Consider the following 23,754-nt stretch of genomic DNA (forward strand, 5'->3'; position numbering starts at 1 on the left):
CTGTTCCCACGCCCCTGCCTCTGGCCTGCCCCTGGCACTGGCTCTGCCTGATGCCATCCTGATGCCCGTCACTCCACGTCCATCACCTGGTAGTTTCTCACTGAGACTCTCAAAACTCTGCAACATTCTACGGCTGCACCATGGGGAGTGGATGGAAAAGAACGGAATCTCTGGTTTATGTCCGCACACAGCTTTCATCTTTTCTCCAGTAGCGTTTGTTCATGAGGATATAAATGGTGCACATCTTGGCTGACGGCCCAGAGAAACAGCTTATCAATGATCTATACCATGAACATGTTCACACCAATTGCTTTCTCTCACTCCTGTCCATGCAACAGATAAGAATGTGTGAGCTGTCGGCGCTCCGCACAGGTTAAGGAGATACCGGAGTGAAAATCCATTTGTCAAATAATCAACCTCCCTTTAAATAGAGCTAGCTAAAATAAATCACCAATTTAAACTGAAATACCAAGCCACTCGCAAAAACAATCCAATATTCACCACCACCGCTATCCCAAATCCAGCGTATGACACTTTTCTCACTCTTGACTCAAAAATCTTTTTTCCATTTATGGATTTACTCAGAAAGGCCTGTTTCATCTCCAGGTTTTAGAGCCTAAGATTTTAATTTCCAGTAGTCTATTCATTTAGAATATTCTCTTGGCCATAAAATGATTGCAACCAGGTGTGTGTGTGTGTGTGTGTGTGTGTGTGTGTGTGTGTGTGTGTGTTTTAAATGCAATGGCGATTCTACTTTCCCATTCAATCTACCCTAATTGACTTAGTTTTCACAGAAACTTGACAGGTTAGCTCTAATAAGGTATCTAAATCATGCAAGAGTGAAAATGTCCCCTAAAACTCTTTAGATGAGAAAGAGAAACAAAATCCCACCTAGGATTTCTGCTTATTTTCCAAGTTTTACAGAATAAAAAATGTAACATGTAATTAGTTCACTGGGATGGGAGATTCAAAATGACCGGGATGCCAGGCACACCCTATCCCTCAGAGACACTGACACCATTACTGATGCCACAAGGAGAGGAGGTCACACAGCATAACCTGTGAATGCAGGCACACGTGCTCCCGCAGACGACTGCTGGCCGTCCATTCATTCATTCACGTGTTCGGAATGACTCCGAGAGCCCGCCGCCCTGAGGGTGCAGGGAGTCACACCAGACTCGCCATACACACGCGGTGCTCAGGAGTTCAGGCTGGTCAGCAAAACTGGCCCTCCTGGCTACAAAGTGCAGCGTCAGCTAATCCGGGAGAACACGAAAGACCCCGGCCACATCCTTGCACAATCGGTTAAGATAGAGCGAGACAGTCTGTCACTCAACGTTTGGGGTTGATGCTGGATTCTGAATCTAGAAACGCACAGTTCTTTCAACACAAAAGTGATCATCAAAGAAACTTCTCTGAATGAGACCTGGCCCCGGCCCCTCTGGCCTGGCATCCGTGTTGAGACAGGGCCATCGCCAGGCTGTCTACGCACACCCCGCAGTGAGCCGCACCCAACGGCTGGACACGCCACACATTTGTACTCGCAAGTGATGGCTGGGAAATCCAATTGGGTCATAATTTAGGGGTCCAGAAGGGATTGCTAGTTAATGAAAGCCTACATTATAAAGACAAGGAATTAATACAGTTTGGATTTTCTTGTTTATTTATTTTATCCAAATAGTACTTCCGTGCCACAAGAAATACCAGACATTCATGTTAAAAGCCCAGGGGGTGGTCACACTTGTCCTGAGGCTTCAGGTAAGCGTGTTTTTATCCCACTGAGACAAGAAGAAAACACCGATGTTTTCGAGCCGAGATTTCCAGCCGAGACGCATACATTGCAGACTCAGTGCCAATGGGGAGTGACCCTTCAGGAGTTAGGAATCTGTTGTTGTGCTGGGGACACTCCTGATAGAGACTTATTTTACAGGTGAAACAAAACAAGCGGGGTTATCTAAGGAGAGGCGGGACAAGGCCCGGTAAAGGGACTCACAGTCCTGACATCGCATTGTACTCAGTAGTTCTAGATTTCTTATCTGCCCTTTGACACCTGTCCCCATTCCTGACGAGCACAATGCCAAGGGTGTGAGCAGTGTCTCCACTTCCCTGTCCTTTACTGAATGCAAACAGCAGGAGAGAAGAGGGTAGTTTAGGCACAATGGAGCCCAGACTTAAAGCCACGGGAACAGGGAAAACAGGGCTGCACAGCTCCTGGCGAGGCCTGCGGGTGGTCCCTCACCCCCCCAGCCAGTGACAGGATGTTGACACAGCACGGGGACCAGCACCGGGTCTTGCCCCAGGGGCGACACGGGCAGGACTGGTTTTTCTGGGGGCGGGAGGATTCTCAAGTTCTTTTCATTGAAAATCCAATGGCATCTGCTTCCGGCGGGGCCACATCTCTGCGAAAACCCAAAGCGAAGGAGCAAAAGCAGTTCCACCTCCGACAAACCCAGGTTCTGGTTCAAGGTGAAAGGTCCGCAGGTCCCTGCTCTGCATCCGAAACGCCAGCTCAGTGAGATCAGACCTCAAGGTACAGTGACCAAGGGATGGAACCGCACACTGGATGCGAACTTCCTCTCACTAACCGAGACCCTGGCCAGTGTCCCCCTCTCCGACACCCTTTTCCTCACCTGCACCACTGAGAGAACCCACCTTCAGAGGCTGTGAGGTAACAAGGCCCTGACATGCGTGCCTGGTGAATATGTCAGGACCTTCTCTCCCTTCTTTGACCGTAGTGTCTTGTCCAAGACGCGGTCTGAAGTCTAAAGGCTCTGAGCATCCTCTGGGTTAAAGCTCAGTGAGTATGGTTCTCGCTGTGGGTCTGATAGCTCCACTCACTAGCACTCAATCCCGGGCATGGGCCGTGCTCTGGGCTCAAGAACAACTCGCATTTACGTGGGATGGAACATGACCGCAAGGTTACAGGGCAGTACGTTCACAGCAGTGATTTATTTTTTGTGACAAGATGCAGGAGGCATAGGCGCTACCCAGAAATACAGGGTCACATTACAATCGCAGGGTCGCTGCGGCAGGACTGTTTCAATATCGTGCCAACGTTCTGTGCTACCCGCAGGGTCCCAGCTCCTTTTTGGATGACGCTCAGTTTTTCAGCTCTAGTGGGAAACACACAGTAAGGCTTCCAGGGTCATGGAGGTGGAAGAGTAATTGCCACAGAACGTGACCTTTCTCTCTGCTGTCAGGTCAGATGGGCCTGAACAAGGTCCCATGGACTGGCCTGCAGGTGGGCGGGCCCTGCAGGAGACAGCTCAGTGCCAACGCCGCTCACTCCTGGGAGGAGCCGGTGTGACCGAGGGGAAGGGGCACAGGAGGGAGGGAGGGGTCCCTGGCTATGCAGCACCCTCCCAACCATGGGTGCAATTAGGAAAGCTCTCGAACACATGGCCCGTGTAGAAGCACATGCACCTCACATGCTCATCCATAGAAACACACAAACAAGTTACCTACGAAGAGACATACCATTGCCACAGACAATACAGATGTGCAGGTGCCTAACATGCAAACATGCCATCTACGTGCTAACACACACGCTGAGAAAGGCTCATGTACATGGAAACACCCAGCCACACAGGACATGCGTCACTGCTGAGAGGGCCTGACACAGCAGGGCCCGGGGGGGAAGAGCCAACCACAGGCCTGATTTGCTGGTCTCACTGAGTGGCTGGGACACTCTCTCCCAGGGGCAGGCATGGGGAGGGGCGGGGTGACCGCGTTCTGCCAACCCGAAAGGCACATGGCTCCCCACTGAGCCATATCCACATCTAAACACGTGCACTCAGAGGGGAAGCTGAGATGCAAGACAGAGAGTACTCGACGGGCACCTCATCCCTCTCCTACACTCGGCAGCACAGCCACATTCTCCCGATGGAAAAGGAGGTCCAAGCTCGGGTAACAAGCTACACACGACACACACACAACACACACAGGCACGTGCACACACACACAACATACACAGACACACACATACACACAACACACACAGGCACATACACACAAAACACACATGTGCACACACCCACAGGGGCCATCTGCCTCTTACCACCCGCTGTGTGGGACCTGTCCTGTCTGTAGATTTGAAGAGGAGAGAGGGAGGAAGGGAGATGGTAATGGCCGGGCAGCTCGCTGGCCAAGCACTTTCTCGAGGGCTTGCTTGATGAACCTGAGTGAAAGCATTCTGTGCTTCGACTTAACTGCTAATGCAAAGGACGGATGAATGGCCACACCTTACCATCCCTTCCACCTCCGAGCACGCAGACTTCAACATTCAGGTCACGGGCGATTAAACATGGCCATTACCTTCGAAAGGACACACTTCAGGACAAAAGTTATCTACTGGCTGAGACACCGCCAGGGAGACAGCGGTCTCGGGCAGGCGCTCATTACCTCCTGCGCTTTAGCAATTAACGTCCACACTGTAATACCTTCGGTTGAAAGTTATAGAAAAATCTATAAACAGTTAAGGCAAAGGAAATCTGTCTCCTCTCACGTGGATGTATCTATAGGCGACCAGCCCCAGGGCACAGAACACCCCCTTTTAATAAGAGCCGATTGGGTCTAGGAGCTGAAATAAAGACGCACTGTGGTCCAGGGCGGGGTGTGGCTCTTCAGTGTGTTAACGCCATGGACACTGTCCCCGCTATTAAGGGTTTGAATGTGCAAAGTCTGTGTCCAGAGACCCTGCATTTTATTTGGTATTCTTTCAAAAACAGGTTCGTACAAAGTCAGTGTAAAAAAAAAAATCAGTATTCAACTTAAAACAGAAACAGTAATTTCAGAAGGTCTGACAAGGCTGAGGGAGAGAGAAACGGGTAGAGAGGAAATATATTAACCTTTCTTCACCTGCGGGGGGGCAGGCGCCGAAGCAGCCAATCCGACGTGACCCCTGCGGGGCTGGCAACTGCAGACCCGGCTGGAAGCCTGGGCCCTGGGGACGCTGGCGGGCAGCGTCACCGTGAACCCCGTGCAGGGACATGGAGGGCGTGCCCACCGCTGTGCTCCCTTCGCAGCAGTCTCGGACGTTGTAACCTTCACGCAGCCAAAGTCATAGACATTCACCATCTCCCGAAACATATTCCTGAGAAAGACATCACCCCAAGGAGTGTCTGGCTTGAAGGGACCTACGGGCAAACACTAAGAGGACGGAAGCACCATGGTTACGGGGGTGGGTTCCAGCAGCGGAACCGTGCGGTGACACAGCGCACCTCAGCCCCACGCCAGGCCGACTGCCTTCCCTTCCTTCTTTCCCAGCACGTCTTCCTTTCGACCTGAAGACTGTTCGTTCAAGAACACCGTTTCCTTTTTCAGGTACAAATATCCAAAGCCAACTCTGATTTAAAGAATGACACATGAATCCTGTGCCACCTGTGGACGCATACACTGGGGCGGGGGGTGGGAACACACTGAAGGGAGCGGACGGGGCCCTACGTGCCCGGGAAAGCACGAGGGAGCACTTGGTAAAGGTGTGCTGTGGATACAGGAGGCAGAGGGAGGCACGGAGAACCCGTGTGGCTCCCCCCGAGCCCCTGCACAGGCCTCTGCCGGGAAAGCCCCTGAAACCAGCTGCATTTAAGAAGCTGATCACGGACCCTAAGACTGGCCCCCACTCCCCTTTCCCTACACTCTGTGGCCCATCCTCCCCCTTTCCCTCCCCCCCCGCCCTCGATCAGGAATGAAACCAGAGACCCCTTGGTGCATGGGACGATGCTCAACCAACTGAGCCACACTAGCCAGGGCACCTTTCCTTCTCTCACGACCAAACTCTATAAGCCAGGTCAACACCAGGGGCCGACCAGCCCTTCCCGGGAGTGAGCAGCAGAGGGCTGGAGTGGGATGCACAGTGACGGTGGTCAGAAATCAGGGGCTGGGCAGCACCTGTCAGCTGTCACCGCGGTGGCATAGCCTGGTCTCCCCTGGCAGGCACTCCCTGGACGTTAGAGGCTCCACGCTGAAGCTGCCAGTCCGTCACAGTGTCAGTCCTCCCTGGTGGGTGGGGAGCCAGGGAGGGGTTCTAAGGGACATTCCAGCTGGCTTGCCCTCCTGGCGATCTACCTGGGGGAGTGGGGGGGCGGCAATCCACGCTTCCCTACGCCAACAACCCATGGGAGCGCCTGAGGCACACGGGCAGGGCCAGGTCCCCGGCAGCTCTGAAGGTTGGGCTTCTTGGGCTGGACCTGCCAGCCGGGGTGGGTGGTGTGTGTGTGTGTGTGTGTGTGTGCGTGTGCACGAGGGCGGATGGGTGAAGACAGGTGCTCATCACAGAATGAGCAAAGGCTACCTGCTCTGGCCCATAGGGAAACAGGATCAGAAACAGAGCGGCCTGGTTTTCTCTTTGGGAAAAGAAAGATCCAATCGAATCATTAGTGCACATTTTCTGTTGTGATCTCTCTCGGTAGAACCTAAGGCAACACGGAACAGCCCCTGGCTGCGGGGGGAGTGGAACTGGACCTTTACACACACACACACACACACACACACACACGTCTGGCTTCCGGAACCAGGATAAAGACGCGTCCCCTGGGAGCTGTGGAGGGTGTGGCGCCCGAGACGGCGCGGACGAAGCTGTAAGGCGAGGCTCCCAGAGCCGCCCGCTTGGCTTTGGTTACAGCTGCCACAGGAACGCCGGGGGACGGCCTCTTGAGAAGTCCCATCCGCCAGTCCGGTGTCCCCCGCACGGATTTCCAGGGCGACACCTCGTCTTCCTTCCAAATAAAGTGCAGGTCAGGCCGCTGGTCCAGCGCCGGCCAGACTCGGCAATGAACGTCACACACACCAGGTGGCCCTCCGTGCACGCGGATCTCCCTCCCGGTTCTTTTCCTGGGATAAAGCCGCAAACGCAGGACTTTTACACCGACGTCTCCGATTGCAGGCGGAGGACAAACTTGTGCGACTTGGGGTCTACGAACTCCTCCGAGAGCGCGATGAAGGGGATCTTCTTCACAGTGACCACCAGGCCGAAGTCCAGGCACTTCAGGACGAAGACGAGTCCGTCCCGCAGCCCGTTCGTCACGGCCTCGTCACTGACCAGTCTCCACTGCGTGGACAGCCAGCGCTCCTTGTCGTACTGCAGCGTGGGGCCGGCGCGGAGGTAACGCTCTAGGAAGGCCTGGAACAGAGGAGGAGGCCGTTAGGGAGAGCCACCTGGTCCGAGGGCAGCCCTGGCCGGACACCGCCGTCCGGGCACAGCCCCACCACACAGGCCCTGCCTGCAGGTCTGCCTCCTCACACACTGGGAGCTCAGCAGGGCGGGGCACAGAGAACACTCCAGAACATGAGCTGCACACCTGCAGGGATCGACCTGAGCACACAGATACCTGCTCTCCCGCCGGCTGGCTGTGGACTGGGGCTGTGGGACTAAGCTCTGAAAGTGGGGATGACAGCACCTAACTCACAGGCCTGCTGTGAGGACAACTAACCATCTCATGGCAGGAGGTGACTACGATCAATGTTGCCAATCAACGCCAGCGATGGGGGTGGGGGGGGTGCACAGCAAGTCTGAGGGCTGGCCAGGCCCCACCTTCCCTCACACCTCCTGGCGCCAGCTCCTTGGATTCTCTGCCCGCCCCCCCCCCCCCCCCTTCACAGTATCACTCCATCTGCTGAATGTCATCTTTAAATCCCGCCTGGCCCTTTAAGTCTTCTCCAACCACCTCCTGGGCCTCCAGGACAGATGGGCACGCCCTGAACACTTGGGATCACTGCTGGATGCCCGGGCAGCTTTCCCTTTTGGGACAATTAATTGCTGACTTGGGATCTCGGCCCCACATGGGACTCCCCTCTCCTGGGGGGCAGGCACTGGTTTCCCATTGTACCCAGCATACATCCGAGCTCACAGCACGTGTATCACATCCCTCAATACCCTGACTCGGCTGCGAGAACGGATGAGCCGGCGAGACATAGAAAATGCTGGGATGTGTCACTCTGGTCGGGACACAGGCGGTAAGGGGTCCCCAGAACCCGCCTCGCTGCTGCCTCAGGTCCTGATCTCAGCGCTGCAAGCACCTGTTCTAAGCAGAGCTGAGCCTCTGGTACAAATACACGTCTGATATGACAAGAGCTCTTAGGAACCACACGAAAAAGAAACAATTCAACAATCAGAGAAATGAAGTCAGTAAGACAACTTATAGGAGAATAAACAGAACATTGACCTATGAAAGACGTCCTGTCACATGAAGAATTTTTACAAATATGAATTCAAATAGTAAGAAATATTTTTCCTTCTCTTAGGTGGGCAGGGAGTAAAAAGAACGGTGACCCAAACGCTGCTGAGTGTGGGGGGAAGAAGCAGTGCCCCCCACCCCCATCCGAGGATCCCAGAGGCGAGTGTAACACTGCCTCACGCCTCGGAAGGACGGCCTGTGACCCAGCGGCTCCTCCGCGAGAAACGCGTCCTTCAGGAACACCAGCACGCAAGCACGGAAACCCGTGCAAAGGGGACAGTCACGTCAGCACTGTACAGGCCAGGGGCTGGCACGCTGTTCTCTGAATGTACATGTTCTCGGCTTTGCAAGCCCCACTCTGTCACCACCACTCAGCTCAGCCTCGTGGAGAGAAAGCAGCCACCGAAGATATGTAATAAGGGGGCGTGGCTGCGTTCCGATCATACCGAGGAACGGAAAGGGCCCAGCCCCGGTTCAGACTCACAAAAGAGCTCCATCTGAGAGTGCACCAACAGGCAATCAGTTAAGCGAATCACAGGATTCAATGGAAGGCAGTGCAGCTGTTAGAGGGAGTGAGTTCCATGTGTAGGACAGAGATCGGGAAGCCCTGACATCGAAAGACAGCCCGAGAGCTTTAAGGAAGAAAGCAAGTTTCCAGACTGTATGTATATAGGATACCATTTGTCCCCCACCCCCCATTTCTGCTTTAAACACATTCACACCCCCACTCTATCAGGAAGAACTGTTCGCACTAGGGCAGTGGTCAGCAAACTCGCGAGCCACATGCGGCTCTTTGGCCCCTTGAGTGTGGCTCTTCCTAAGCCTTAGGAGTACCCTAATTAAGTTAATAACAATGTATCTACCTATATAGTTTAAGTTTAAAAAATTTGGCTCTTAAAAGAAATTTCAATCGTTGTACTGTTGATATTTGGCTCTGTTGACTAATGAGTTTGCCAACCACTGCTCTAGGGGAATGAAACTCCACTTGGTACATTATTCCATTCTTTAATGTTTGGACTTTTATACAAAGATTATTATTACTAATTCATAAAAGTAGACACTTTTGAAATGAAAAAGAAAGCAAGTGGGAAACTACAAAATCCTACAGGAAGTGAAAGGCCTGCTTCCGTGGGGCCCAGCCGCACTGTGCACGCGGAGACACGCCCCCCACACTGCTCTGCATTCCCCCTTCTGGGGCCTAATATTCTAACAGAGTCGCCCACGTCCACCAGGGGTTGGAGATGCCACAATCTCTAAGTGCTGTTCTACTTTTAAGTCACTTTGTTTGGAGTTAGGACAGATTGCTTTGCAAATCACCTGCATGTACTAGTATATTCATGGATACATGTGATTGTGCTGACTACGTTTTCTGGGTGAGTCAAAGAATCTGCAAACCTATGGTCCTTTCCTAGAACATCTGCTTCCCTGAGGTTGTCACTAGTTACTGAGAATGTAACCAGCAGTTCGTGTGTGTACAGGACGGTGTGGGAACACAGGTCCTCACGCCGATACCAACAGCTCCCGAGGGTCCCATGTGTGTCTAGGCCAGGATCATTTACCCTGTGTCACGCTGCCACATTTAATATAATCCTCACACAACAATCCTATCAGGTGGGTACTGTTACCACCCCCAGTTCATAAAAGAGGAAACGAGTGTAGAGTCACTTACGTGAAGTCATAAACCAATGAGCGGTGGGACCTGGACTTGACCCACGTCTGTCTGGAGAGAGGTCGTTTGCCAAACCCTGACTCCATCTTGTCTCCCTGGCCACCTCCCTCCACGAGCTACACGACTGTTTCCTAAAAGTGTGCTCACATCATGATCTCAAAGGCCATTCGGTAACACGAACTCCACAACATCCGAAAGGCCTAACAAAGGGCTGGCCTCATCTGCCTCTGATAATAATAGCCATTTACTGCGTTCTTACCACACAACAGGCACTGTTCTGAGCGCCACACGAATGAACTCCTTTATGTCTCACAACCACCCAATGAAAGGGATGTCAGGATTATCCCCAATTTTCAGAACAGGAAACTGAGGCACAGAGCCGTTCAGCGGCTGGCTCAGGGGGTTGCAGCCGTTGGTGGAGGAGCAGGTGAGAATGGGCTCCTGGCTCCGGAACCCACTGAGGACCCCTCACCGCTACCTGCACTGTCTCTACGTGGAATCGTTTCTCTGCTCGACTCTAGAGGCCTTCAGAGGCACACCTAGAAACCAGCTGCACCCAAAGACCAGAAAACGGGTGGGCCTCACTCATCCCCATCAGTGGTGCTTCGAAGGAGCCTCTGATTTGGTCCCTCCCGGTCACACCCGAGTGCGGGCCGGGGCTGGGCGAGGCGCACCTTCGGGGTCATGCTGTGGGCGATGCAGAAGGCCAGGTGCTGCAGGATGCTCTCCATGCTGTGGTAGTGCTGCTGCCGCGTGGTGCGCAGGTACTTCTGCAGGGCCCGGGCCATGGACGGGAAGATGGCCTGGGCGGCCTCCCTGGGGTCCATCACCTCCCCCGGGGCCTTCTGCTGCTCCTCCGCCTGGAGCCGCTGGATGTGGATGAAGGCCTCCTCCACCGCCACCACCAGCCTGGGGACAACGGAACCGGCATCAGGGCGGGGCTGGAGAGCCGTCCTCCGACCTGGAGGACTCCTGCCCTCCTGCCCTGCCCAGCTCCCCCCAGATCCCCCAGGCCCTTGGTTGTCGAGACAGTAGGTAGGGGAGGGAGGAAGGGAGGGATAGGAGGTGGGAGGGAGAAACTGGGGCTGTGGTGGGCGAGGAGGAAGGAGCCTGGGACCCGGAGGGGACCTCTGTTCTCAATCCCGCCACTGCCTTGCTGGGGAGACTCGCTCCATCTGGACAGCGGAGGGAAACACATGCTGAGGCCCCTCCGCCTCTGAGCGGGGCTGGTGGAGCCGAAGCCGCGTACAAAGAGCCGGCTGATCCCCGTTGATCCCGCCGCCACACAGCAGCCCCAGGGAAGGGAGGAAGAGGCCCCGCACACACAGTGGGACCACCTCTGTCCCTCTCAGTTCATAGGATCAGGTCTAGAGTAACAGCGGGGGCCTGGGGTGCGGGATGGGGCCACTCGAAGTGCAGGCCGTGGGCCAGCATCGGCCGGGAACTGGTAAGAAATGCCGGTTCTTGGGCCCAGAGCTGCTGAATAGTAAGTGACCTACGTGGGTGGGGCCCCGAGGCCTGTGCTATGAGCCCCCGCGTGACGCTTATGCACGAGAAGTTTGAGAAACACCCCGGCACGATCACTCCCGAGGCTCACGCAGGCCATGTTCAGAGTGAGGTTTCGCTCCGGGGGACGCGGTACCTCGCTCTCCGCTTCTTCACCCGCCGCTCGTGCTCCGCCTCCTCGTAATACAGCTCGTTGTGGCTCGAGTCCCTGCGCCGAGCGGCCGCGGCGATCATGGCCCGGGACTGGCCAGTGGCGTTGTTACTGGGGCCTTTGGGGGAAAGATGGTGCAGGAAACGCAGTTTTAATGCCACGGGACTGCAAAACGGAGCCGAACGCTGGTACCACAGTCTGTCGGGACTGCCCACCATCCCCCGTGAAGCACAGACACAGATCCCCAAGGCGACTCCCCACGAGGGGGAACGGTCCCCCCGCTTCTCTTCACTCTGCTCACGAGGGGAAGGAACCTCCCCGAGGCCCAATCTGTGCGGTGCAAAGGGAAAAGGAACTTGGAAGGAGATGAAGAATGCGCGGCCATTAAGACGATGGCCAACAGTAACACAGAGCGCGAAGATGGTACGTACCATCTGTTACAGGACGGCCCGCTTGGCCGCGAGGGCGGCCGTGACGTCACAGTTCAGCCAACAGGACAACGAGGGAGAGAGAGGGAGGGGAGGACAGGACACAGGGAGAGTGAAGTCCAGGACAGGCGACACCGACCACACACAGGAACACGGCCCTGCTGGGACCTCACTGCTGGGGCCTCACGGCAGCACAGCCTTCACAGAAAAGCCCATGGTGCTTAAGGATTTGCAAAACGGCCCCCGTGTTCCACCGGACTCAGAAGTCCTGGTCTTTCTCCTCTGACCGCTGGCCGCCTCGACTTGTCAGGAAGATAAGGCACCTCACGCTTTCTCGTGTTTCACCTACGCGGTCGACGACCAGTTTTGCTAGTGGGAATTTTCGCTGCTTTCAGGTCACAGGTGGAAGGGACCAATTCTTCAGGATTCGTGAGAGCGTGCACATCTCATTAGCCAAAAATAATAATCAAGCACCATTTAAAAAGGCGGAGGATGTTACATCACCACCGAAACTGACACCACCTATAAATCACTTGACTTGCTAACAACATGATCCTCTTGGAGGGTTTGCAAAGCTCTCGCCCTGACCCGAGCAGCCCAGCAAGACATGACACCGTGTCCTGTTTCTTGCGCCGAAGCATCTGATAGCCCGGGGGAGCTCGCTCTGGCGTCCCAGCCTGGCCTCTGGCCTCCCGCCACCCGCTCACTCCGGCTTCTGGCCAGGGCTGAGGAATGCTTGTAAGTGTCTCGCCAGAGGCCTGAACTACTGACAGTTATAGAGTCTTCACGGGTTTGGGTGGCTGAGTCTTTGCTTTGGGTGCTTTATCCACATTTTGAAAAGCAGTCCTTTCCTAATAGCTTTATTTAATGGAAGGTGTTCCCAGCAAGAGACAGGAAACACACACATCACCATTGTTTTCAATCATAAAAATCCCAAAATGAATGAACTTCCCACAGATGTAGACCATAAAGCAACATTCCTCAGAAAATGTTTGAGGGAGTGGGGGGCGGGAGGGGGGGGGGAGAGAGAGGGAGAGAGAGAGAGAGTTGTTCTGAAATGAGAATGGACCACAAAGGCAAACACAGAGAGGAGGTTGAACCAGATGGGCCAGGAAGTTGCCCCAACTGCCCCCCGACACCCCCAGAGCCACCGTTCCAGGCACGTACCATCCACGTTGTAGACTTTCAGCCCCGCCATGTGCTTGGCTGCTCGGAATTTGGAGGCTGTTAGGAGGTTGGGGTTATAGATGGTGAAATCCTTATAGTAGTTTTCCAGAACCACCAGTGCTGCTCGCTGGATGCTGAAAAAAAGGGGGGGCAAGATTAGTGCAAAGCGTCTTTGTTGAATGAGCAGGTCCTCTTCTGAAGCAGGTAAACCACAGTGCCCAGGGATAACCACACCTTTGTCTCCAGGATGCGAGAGGAAACCAATTCCTATGGTCGTGCCCCGCCCGGGCTGTGACATTAGCCATAACCCATCCAGCCCGTAGCTGAGAAAGGAGTAAGTTATAACCGGGATTTGTTTCGGCCACACAGAACTTTCCTATTTTCCCCAGTTTACGGAAGAGGAAACTGGGGACCTCAAAATGGTCTAGACATTTACCGATGGCCGCAGAGCTAAGGGGAGGAAGAGCACGGTATGGCTTCAGGTTCCCCGGGTCCGAGGGCAGTGTCCCCGGGCCTCATGGTCCTGTGCAGCGGTTCTTACCCTGTGGGTCACAACCCCTTTGGGGGTCGAACGACCCTTTCACAGGGGTCGCCTAAGACCATCGGAAAACACATATATAATTACATACTGTTTTTGTGATTCATCACTATCCTTTAATTATGTTCAATTTGTAACAATGCAAATACATCCTGCATGTCAGATATTTACATGATGATTCATAACTAGCAAAATTACAGTTATGAAGTAGCAACAAAAATAATGTTATGGTTGGGGGTCACCGCAACATGAGGAACTGCATTGAAGGGTCGCGGCATTAGGAAGGTTGAGAACCACTGGCCCCGTGTGAGGGACGCTGGGCTCTCCTACTCCGCAGGTCAGGGCGACACCCGCACGGGGCAGGGCAGCGCGCACGTGGAGAAGCTGCTGCAGACGTGAGTTAGCGCTGATTTCTCCTCTTCCTTCCACCCACCCGTCTACCCCAGGCCGGCTAGTTCGCCCCGGTGTCCTGCAACCTATAACCAATCACCTGCTTGGCCCTGGGAGGACAGGGCAGGAGCAGAGAAGAGGAACTGCCAACAGGTAACTACGAGGTGGAGCGGGAGGGCGCCCACACTCAGTACTGGCAGCACCGCGAGCTTCCACGTCCAAGTATGTCAGGGAGGCCAAGCCGTGCGTCCCTTGTGTGTGGCTGCCCCGCCCTCCCCACCAAGGACCCACACGAAGGTACCATCACAGGAAGTGGGCCAGGACGGGCCGCGGCATAGCTTTCCTTAGGGACTTAGACCGGAAAGCTATGCTACTCTCTGTTTTTCATGCAGTGTTTCCTGCCAACGCTCAGCCTCCTGAAAACCAAGCCTCGCTAAGAGGAGGCATCCGTGGTGCACAGTAGAAACAGCTCCGAGGGCTGCCTTCCAGGCCGGACCCGGCTTCAGCCGTTTCCCCTCCCCGGGCCTGTGATGCGGAGACAACACCAACCAATCCGCACGGCCGCTGAGAGGAGCACATGGGCTGATGCCAGTGAAGGCATCGGTCATCCAGAAAGGACTGCACATCTGAACGTCACGTGCCCGAGGATGAGGGCTTTGCAGCAAGGGGTGGGGCTGGCTGTCAGCTAGAATGTTCATGCCGCCTCAGGGCAGAAAAGCAGGATCCACTCTCCGCTCCCACGGAATCACAAAATTGTATTCCACATGCAGTGACGGGAATCTCCGTGTTCACCCGAGCAGAGTCACAGAATCGCAGAAATCACAGGCCACCTAGTCCAACTCTCTCCGCTCTGCCTGAAGGGAAAATGCACTCTCCCTGAAGTGACCTTTGTCTAAGGCCCACCCACCGCTTCCTTCCCTCGACAGCCCATCTGATCCCTGAAGGAAACAGGTGTCCTCCCGTGTAAATCTTATTTTGCATATGAGGCCCTGAGGCCTGGAAAAGCATGTGCGCTTGCAGCACACACACACACACACACACACACACACCCTTATCGATTTCCTGTTCATTCACTCTTCCCTGGATTTGATTGTGGCTTCTGCCATTAAATGAATACAGGCTATTAAAATCAGAAATATGGAGCTTCAGAGCTCATCCAGGCCCGTAAATGTCATTAACTTCTTCCAGAGCGGGGAGAAAGGCCGTCCCTGCAGGTGTGTGTGGGAGGTGGGGGGGCTCATTCAGGTTTTAGCCATTTAAATGCTACGCCCACGTCAATGCCAGCCACCCGTTCTGATGCCAAGGTCGGGCTGCCAGGAAAGCACTGAAGAGTGTCCTCATCACAGAGCCAACTCTGCGAAGGCCTCCCGGCAGGCTAAGTGCTCACCATCCCGCAAGCCTCCTACGGACGCCGACATCGTGAAAACCCGGTAACCAGCCTCCACCTCCATTCACGGGCAAGTGTGGATTATGAGCGCCCACCGAGTGCCAATGACTGGCACACGGATGTGAACAAGATCTCAGAGGCGAAAGGCAGGTAAGGGGCAAGGCCGGGCTAAGGCGAGGGGTGAGGACGGGGTGGGACGAGAGGGAGCGTGTAGGCAGGAGAAAGGGAGCCCGCTGTGAACACCCAAAGGACCCCAACAATAAATAAGGCCACTCAGGTCTCGGGGCCGCCCTGTCTCTATTCTGAGAGGTGTATCTGCTCCGTGGCTGCATTTTATCATCATTATTATTGTTATTATTATTTTAATCCTCACCCAAGGATATTTTTCCCATTGATTTTGAGACACAGTGGAAGGGAAGGAGGAAGGGGGCAGGGAGAGAGAGAAATATCTGTGTGAGAGAGACACATCGATTGGTTGCCTCCCACATGCACCCTGACCGGGATTTAACCTGGGGCTGGGGATCAAACCTGCAACCGAGGCATGTGCCCTTGCCCGGGAACTGAACCCGAGACCCTTCGATCTGGGGGCCAGCGCTCTAACCACTGAGCAACCAACCAAGGCACATAGCTGCCTTTTAGGCCTGAACCCAGGGTCTCTGAGAAAACTCTACCCTGCAGGACCCCAGGGGAAAGCTGACTCAGCTTTCTGAGAAAACTCCCACCCGAGGGAGCGGGACGGTGCCCTGGGTTTTGTCTGATTGGCTTCCCGCCAGAGAGTCACCAAGACTCCATCCAGCTGGGTGTGAGGCCCGCCTCCGCCCTGGACGTGGAGATAAGCGCTGGCCTGACGAAGCGCCAGGACGGTTTGCAGCGATGCTCCTGTGAACCCCGGGACGCGACATCATTCGCCCCTGAACGCTGCCGCCCCCGCTGAGACCCGGGCACAGGAGGCCGCTATCTCCTGGCCCTCCTGCCCTTTAATTAAAGTGTTCGCCTACAGCTGCAGGCGGGGAGGTGGGAACACATCCCACACAGATAACAGGTAATGGCCCCCTTGGAACGTGAGAGCGGGGAGGAGAAAAACTGGAATCTGCCCGTGTTTATCGACAGATCGGATTAGACGGCAGGACGAGCTGGAGGGAGGGCTGGGTTTCTCTGGGACTTTGTCTCGAGAAAGCAGGAGGCGCACACACATCTGCCTGAGACCTTGAGGCGTGAGGCAGATCGTCCTGCGGGTCCCAGATCGGTGGTCCTGTCCTGCTGTCCGGGCCCTCGGTGCCTCCTGCTGGCTCCTCAGCTCCGTGGACACTACAGGGACCGAGTTCTTTGCATCAACACTCACAAGCTGGACCGTGTCCCAGGCCTGGGCCTTGAATGTGGGCTCTGTGGACAAGCCCTGCAGGTGTCCCCGCTGAAGCCAGAAGCATCTACACGGACAGCGAGGAGGAGGCGGAAGCAACAGGGCCTGGTCACCAGAGTGGCCCCCACAGTGCAGTCTGGGAAGCACCCGGGCCCTCTCTGTGCCCAGTACTGTCCCCGTCTAGGTGTCTGGTGACCAAGTGTAACCCTGGAAAATGCCCTAAGAATATAAGCAACCCACACTGGGCGCGCCCAGAGGAGACCTCTGCGTCCCACAGCCATGTGCAGCCACCTGGCCCTGCTGGTCTCGGGACCTGAGCCACACAGAGCTGTCATCCATGTCCTTCTTGGCCGTGGGCGGTTCTGAGTGCGGGGACAACACTGATGACACAGCCTCCTTCGGCGTCGATCCCGTCACGGCTGGCCGGCCGCCGGGCTGCCTTTCCCACAGCAGAGAGATGCGGGCAGACCTCTCACAACCGGGGGACACGCGGAGCAGGTCTGGCGATGGCAGCCCCACTTCCAGGCCGGGGGGCGGACCGCACCACACTGCCACCTCCCCGACAGCCTGCCCCGGCCTGCACTGCCCTGGGATGGAAATCCAGCCTTCGCAACACTTCGCATTCCTGTGTGGAACCAACCCGATAAACATCAAAGGCAGCCACCTGCTCAGGGCTCTCTGAGCAGGAGACGGAGATGGGAGCTAAGCCCCCCCAGCCCCTCCCAGGATGCTCCAGGGGCCTGCTCACACCCGAACCTCCCGCCCGGGAAGAACGAGAGGGGCGCACAGCGAGAAGTCTGGAGGGAGGGAGAGCAGGCCCTGTCCCTGTGCCCTCTGGAGTGTCAGCCTCTCACACGCACGATGTCACGCCCATCAAGCCGGGGGCGAGTGTGCAGAGCGCCAGGCCCTGCTCGCAGCATGAGTCCTCCAGAAAATGAACAGCACGCCACTTGGGGTGCAGGATCCACTGCCCCGCCCGTGGCCTTGCAGGAAGGCCCCCCCCCACGCCAGCGGCTCCTCCCCCTCCGTGGCCTCGCTCTGCGGGGTGACTCCCCTGGGCCGCAGGGTGAAGCTTGGGGGCAGACGCAGTGCGAGGGAAGCTGCCCCAGCTGCAGCCGCTGCCAGCAGGCAGCTGTGCAAACAGGCTGCAGTGCCCAGCGCCTTCATTAGCCACCGTGAACAGGCACCACGGGGCCAGCGCACACGCGGCAGCTCTGCCCGCCTTCAAAATCCTCCCACGGCAAAGCAATCTGAGCAGAGGCCTGCAGGCGCGGCTCCGTGCGTCGAAGTCATGTTTGTCCTCTGCGTTTTTAGGGACTGGGGGTGTGGACAGGCAGCATCTCCACTAAAAAGCAATGAAACAGAACGCACGTTTCTAAAGAGGAAACTGTCTATGAATCCATGACTGTAAACAACATGGCCTTTTAAAAACGCTCCCCAACTTCACCTCCCACGGTGCTGGGTCCTCCTAGACCATGGATACTGGTTCTGAACATGGGTGGTGGTGGTGGTTGGTGGTGGTGATGGTGGTGGGAGGAGGGGGCGAATCCCACAGCCCAGTGATCCCCGTCCTGGATGTCATTTGACCCAGAATCACAGACTCGAGGCGCAGTGCATAGGAGCCGAAATTCCTCTCCAACTGCGAACCTGGGAAACCAGGCAAGTTGTATGTTTCCAGAATACCCAGGTGGGCCAGGCACAGGCCAGACATTCCCGTTCCCACAGGGAGGAAGTGGAAAGGAGAAAGGGGTGGTGGGTCCCACGCAAGTTCACAGCCCAGCAGCTATTAGATATTAACTCCTACATAGATGTTATATCGGTATTAAGTCTTGAGAATAACCCTGTTTGGTTCAATGCTCTGCCCTCGGGCCCACAGGGAGGGAGGTCCATTTTCCCGATAATGCCTGTTAGCAGCCTCCCTTCATCCCACCCGCCTCCTGCGTCCTTGGTCCCAGCTGGCCCTGCTGCTACCGGGATAAGCTCATCTTTGTTCCTGGCTTCTGCTGAAGGGGTGATTCCATCCCTGGTTCGCACCCATGTAATCTCCTTATCAACGGTTGGCCAGCCACACCCTGGGTGCTCCCTTTAGGACACCTTTCATCATCATCATCATCATCGTTATTATTATTATTTTCAATCTGGGTAGGCTGAGACAAATACTGTAGGGTTTCACTTATATGTGGAATCTAAAGAAAAATATAAACGAACCAACAAAACAGGTCCACACTCACAGATACAGACAACAGACTGTGGCCAGAGGGGAGGGGGGAGGGGGACTGGGTGAAAAAGGTGACGGGATCGAGAGGTGCAGACTGGTAGTCACAGAACAGTCACGGGGATGTAAAATAATCACGGGGATCTAAAGTACAGAGCAGGGCAGAGCGTCACTAAGATTAGAATAAATATGGACGGTGCCAGGCGGATATGGAAATATCAGGGGGCACACTTCGTAAAGTGCTACATGACGGTCCCAGCGCCGTGCTATACACCATGCTTTACACGCGTCTCTGCTGGGTAAACGGCGAGTTTTAAAATCTCCTTGCGTTTTACTAGAAGGAATAAGAAGAGCCCGAGCCGCACCGCCCATCTTCTGCTTGCAAACCTCCTCAGCTAAGTCCCCAATTCCGTCCCTCAGCGCTACCTGCCACAGAACGCCGGGCAGCACAGAGCAGCCGAGCTCTCGGCCACTTCCCCACAAGGACGGCCCGTTCACGACCCAGTAACGGCTCCCTCCTCTGGATCTCACCTGTGGACTTTGGGGGGCTGGGGGAGACACGGTCAGTCCATACCAGTTTCTCTCCAACACAGCCGAGCTACAGTCACGCATGATCGTGAACGCCTGCGGCTTGAAAAGCAAGCCAGGAATCACTTCGTCTACAGCGCGGTGGGTCTGTGGTCAGTAACCAGCCCTTGAGGAAAAGGTCCAGGGTCAATGCCAACTTGTCAGACACTCTTGTCTCAAGGAATGGAGCGTGCTCAGAAGCCAGTGAAGACGCCATGAGCCTTAGCGACGTGAATATCCGACGGAACGGGTCCCTGTGGGTGCACAGGCCGCCCAGAGGGCGGGGACGAGGGCTCCCCCTGCTCTGCGGTTTCAGGCTCTCGTTGCTGAGGACGGTCAGCCGTCACTTTTCAATGAGTTCATGTACCTCCTCACAGAGCCCTTCCCCCACTTGAGAGACGCTGCTTCTAGACTTTTTGAGGTAGAGAAGTCAGTAAGTAAATCCGTTAGCACCACACGCAGAGTGAGAACACACAGACCCGCCGGCCAGTGTGGCTCAGAGGTTGAGCGCCGACCCCTGAACCAGGAGGTCACGGTTCAATTCTCGGTCAGCGCACGTGCCCGGTCTGCAGGCTCGATCCCCAGCGTGGGGCGTGCAGGCGGCAGCTGATCAATGATTCTCTCCCACCAACGATGTTTCTATCGCTCTCTCCCTGTCCCTTCCTCTCACCGAAATAAATAAAAACGTATTTTAAGAAAAGAAACACACAAACTCTGAGAATGAGGGCCCGAGGCGGCTGTGGACCCCAAGGAACCAGCCCTCCCAGGACTCCCCACCTCGCACAGTCCTCTCCTTACATCTGGCTGGGGCTCGGACTTGCTTTGACAAGAGAATTCAGGGCAAGTCGTGCTGGGCCAGGTCCAGGGCTGAGCCCTAAAAGGCCGGGAGCGCCTGCTTTGTGCTCCTGGGAGCCCCGAGCAGTCCAGATGCCCTCACAGGAACTACTCCCCAAAGGGGTGCCTCTGGGAAGGGAGAGAAGCCCAGCCCGGCCGCCGCCCCAGGCCCGCAAGCTCACGGGGACCACTGGCCGGGCCAAGTGAAGGCCCTCGCCCCGAGCCCAGCCCACGGAACGGGGAGAAATCCTAAGATCATGAAAGGCTGCTCTCCACGACTAGGTTCTGGGTGGTTTTCTACAGCAATAGGTAAAAAGAGGTCTTCTTTGGGACAAGGGACATATAGAAAGCTGAAGAGCTTGGGCCAGACAAAGGCTCAACCTTACTGCCGTGGTTGTCAGGCCCGGGCCTGTTCGAGCACCGACTGGATAAAAGAACCAGTGGGCTAGTGCCGATGCGGAGCGCAAGGCCGCGTCTCTGACAATCCCGTTCTCTCCGCCCCAGCCCCAAAGCGACGAGTTAAACGAAACAGAATAATGTGTAAAAGGTAGCATCCAGCCTGACGCTTGGGAAGCACTCAAAAATGCTTATGAGTTCCTCCGTGCACGGTTTAAAAATTGATTTGAGAGAGAGAGAGAAAAGGGGGGCGGGGGAGAGAGGGGAGAGAAACATGGATCTGGTGTTCCACTTAGTGTGCATTCATTGGTTGATTCTCGTATGTGCCTGACCGGGATCGAACCCCCAACCTTGGCCTATCGGGACGACACTCACCAACTGAGCTCCCCGCCAGGGCCCTGCGTGCACTCTTTTTTTTTTTTTTAAATATATTTTATTGATTTTTTACAGAGAGGAAGGGAGAGGAATAGAGAGTTAGAAACATCAATGGGAGAGAAACATCGATCAGCTGCCTCCTGCACACTCCCCACTGGGGATGTGCCCGCAACCAAGGTACATGCCCTTGACCGGAATCAAACCCGGGACCCTTCAGTCCACAGGCCGACGCTCTATCCACTGAGCCAAACTGGTTAGGGCTCTTCATGCACTCTTAGAGCGGTGATGGGATCAGGGACATACCCATTCGGGGGCACTGTGGTGAAAAAGTTAAGATTGCTCTGGAACCAAGCAGTCTGGGTTCCAATCCTGGCTCCGACATCCACGAACTGTATGGCCACCGACAACCTACTCAACTCTTCGGTGCCTCAGAATGAGGCTAACAGCGCGGGCCCCACAGGGGTCTTAGGATTAACTGAGTTAACATTAAGAGGTTAGAAGGTGCCCGGCAGGTGGTAAGGACTAGGTAACGGTTAGGGTTGCCCTGCATCTCGGGTTCAGTCTGTTACTCTTAGCTTCTACGCTCCAGTAGTCACAGCATTAACCTTTAAAGATTTCAAAACGGAGAAATTATCAATCAGGATAATTAAATGCCATTTTTAGTCTCTTTTCTCTTTTCTTCTAGATTTCTCCCCAAAAGAGTCAGATCCAAACTCAATAGTCTTTGGTGAAGTCTTAGAAGAGTTAGCAACTCATTGTGAGAAGGGAACCAAGAAAAGTGACAACTGACGTGTGTGCACAATTACAAAGCAAACACGCTGAGGCTGAGACGCCGGGGTGCTGAGGAGAGCAAGGGGCAGGGGTGTCATCCAGGCCTTAGCCTTCGGCTTGGGGACCCTCCCCTGTATAGGGTTCCCATTACCCGGTCCCCCCCCCCCGCCCCCCGCCCCCCGGCCAGCCGCACCCACCACCAGCTCCACCCCTGGGGGCAGGAGGAGTAAATGAGATGGAACATCCCTAAGGCGCTGGGCAGAGGTCAGGAAGTCTCTCTCTCCTTACAGTATCTCACTTTGTGCAATGACCTTTTCCATTTCCGAACATTTCAAATCAGCTAGGACTCCGTTCCTGCCAGCCAGCAGGGCCCCTGCAAGGACCTTTCACAAGCGCTAACAAGAAGCAGATTTTCTCTAAGAAACTGAAGAATCAGCGCTCCTCAGACAACTCTCCAAAATAGCTCAGTCCATTGAATAGAATCCTCTTTGGAAACAAAACAAAAAAGACCCGACCGCTGCCTGCACCCTGGCCCACGGGTTGCTGCTGTGGAAGACAGACGGGCACAAAGGCGTGTGCAGGCCTGTGATGCCCGCGGGGACGGAGGACGGGCTGCTGGGACCCCAGGACTCCCTCTTGTCTGTTCTGACTCCCTCCCCAGCTTTACAAAAGGCTTAGAAGTTGTATTTCTGGCACAAGCGACTCTTCCAGCCACCGCTGGGTTGGGCCAGATTTAGCCTGAGGATCGGCGGGTGACCGAGCCCACGCAGTGCCTGCAGGGAGATGCCAGGCTGCCCCAGCTCCTGACTGGCCCCAGGGCTGTGGGCTCGGCCCGAGGCTCTACTTGTGATAAAGGGTCTCCCCTCCTCTAGCCCTCGTTCTGGGGGACGGGCTTGGAGGCAGCTGAGGGCCAAGAGGGTCCCGGGCTGGTCCCAGTAGAGGTGAGTGATAACCAGGGTCTCCACAGGAGGGAGGGAGAGGGAAACGAAGGGCCCTGGAGAGGAGCCTTGAGGAGATCCTGGGACCACCTGGCCCTGGCTTCCCGGGGCTGCTGGGAACCTGAGCTCCCGCGTCTGCCTGGGGTTAATGCTTCAGGGTCAGCAGTACAGACGGGAGGTTGCTGGTCACGGCGAGGACACCGGGGGAGGTTGGCGGCCAGCCTGCGGGCCCCACGGCGCAATCAGTCCAGCCCCTCCCACCCAGGTCTACCCCAGCTGCAGGGCTCTGGGCGCGGTACCAGGACTACTGCCGACTTCCGAACACTCACAGGCACACTGCCCTGGGCTGTTCTGCTGGTCCCCTCCCTGACACCATGCAGCCTTAGGAGGAGTGATGGGGAGCCCTCGAGGGGAGGTACCCCACCACCCAACTTCCTAAGGTGAGAAGCCTCCCTTCCCTTTCTCCCTCCGCAGGTGGGATTCACACCAACGAGGCAGGGCTGGGGCCAAAACACAAAACCCCAGCGTGCCTCCCTACCAGCGTCTCGGCCGCTTGTATTTACAAAATCCCCAATCACTCACCCCTACTGGGACCAGCCCGGGACCCTCTCGCCCCTCAGCTGCCTCCAAGCCTGTCCCGTCCTGAGGCAGACTGCCCCCCGCGGCTTGGCTGCTGCCCCCGCCTGGAATGCCCTCTCCCGCCCTGTGCTCCCATCACCCGGCCCAGGCCTGAGCCAGCAACTGTCCACCGCTCCCGGGGGAAGGGAGCCCAGCAGTTCCGGAACAGCGTTCTGAGGGCAGCGTCCTGGGTCTTGGGGCCCCGGACCTGGGCTCTGCCCAGCACAGGGGTGTAAACAAGTCTGCTCACGCCCAACGTGAAACACGGGG

General features: G+C 55.8%; 1 protein-coding gene across 3 annotated transcripts in view; it reads right to left on the minus strand.

The window, feature by feature from the left end:
* Positions 1-4,683: 4,683 nt before the first annotated feature.
* Positions 4,684-23,754, minus strand: part of VANGL1 (VANGL planar cell polarity protein 1) — a 42,751-nt gene continuing 23,680 nt past the window's right edge. For 2 of the 3 annotated variants that reach the window (XM_059673325.1, XM_059673324.1), the window contains exons 5-8: positions 13,096-13,229; positions 11,486-11,618; positions 10,518-10,752; positions 4,684-7,120 (exon numbers count right to left, since the gene is read on the minus strand). In XM_059673325.1, coding sequence (XP_059529308.1) covers positions 6,860-7,120; positions 10,518-10,752; positions 11,486-11,618; positions 13,096-13,229 — 763 coding nt within the window. In that variant the 3' untranslated portion in view covers positions 4,684-6,859. The remainder of the gene's footprint in view (positions 7,121-10,517; positions 10,753-11,485; positions 11,619-13,095; positions 13,230-23,754) is intronic. The other variant, XR_009449764.1, reaches the window with a different exon arrangement.

This window comes from Myotis daubentonii, chromosome 18 (assembly GCF_963259705.1).
Source record: "Myotis daubentonii chromosome 18, mMyoDau2.1, whole genome shotgun sequence".
Taxonomy (NCBI): Eukaryota; Metazoa; Chordata; class Mammalia; order Chiroptera; family Vespertilionidae; genus Myotis; species Myotis daubentonii.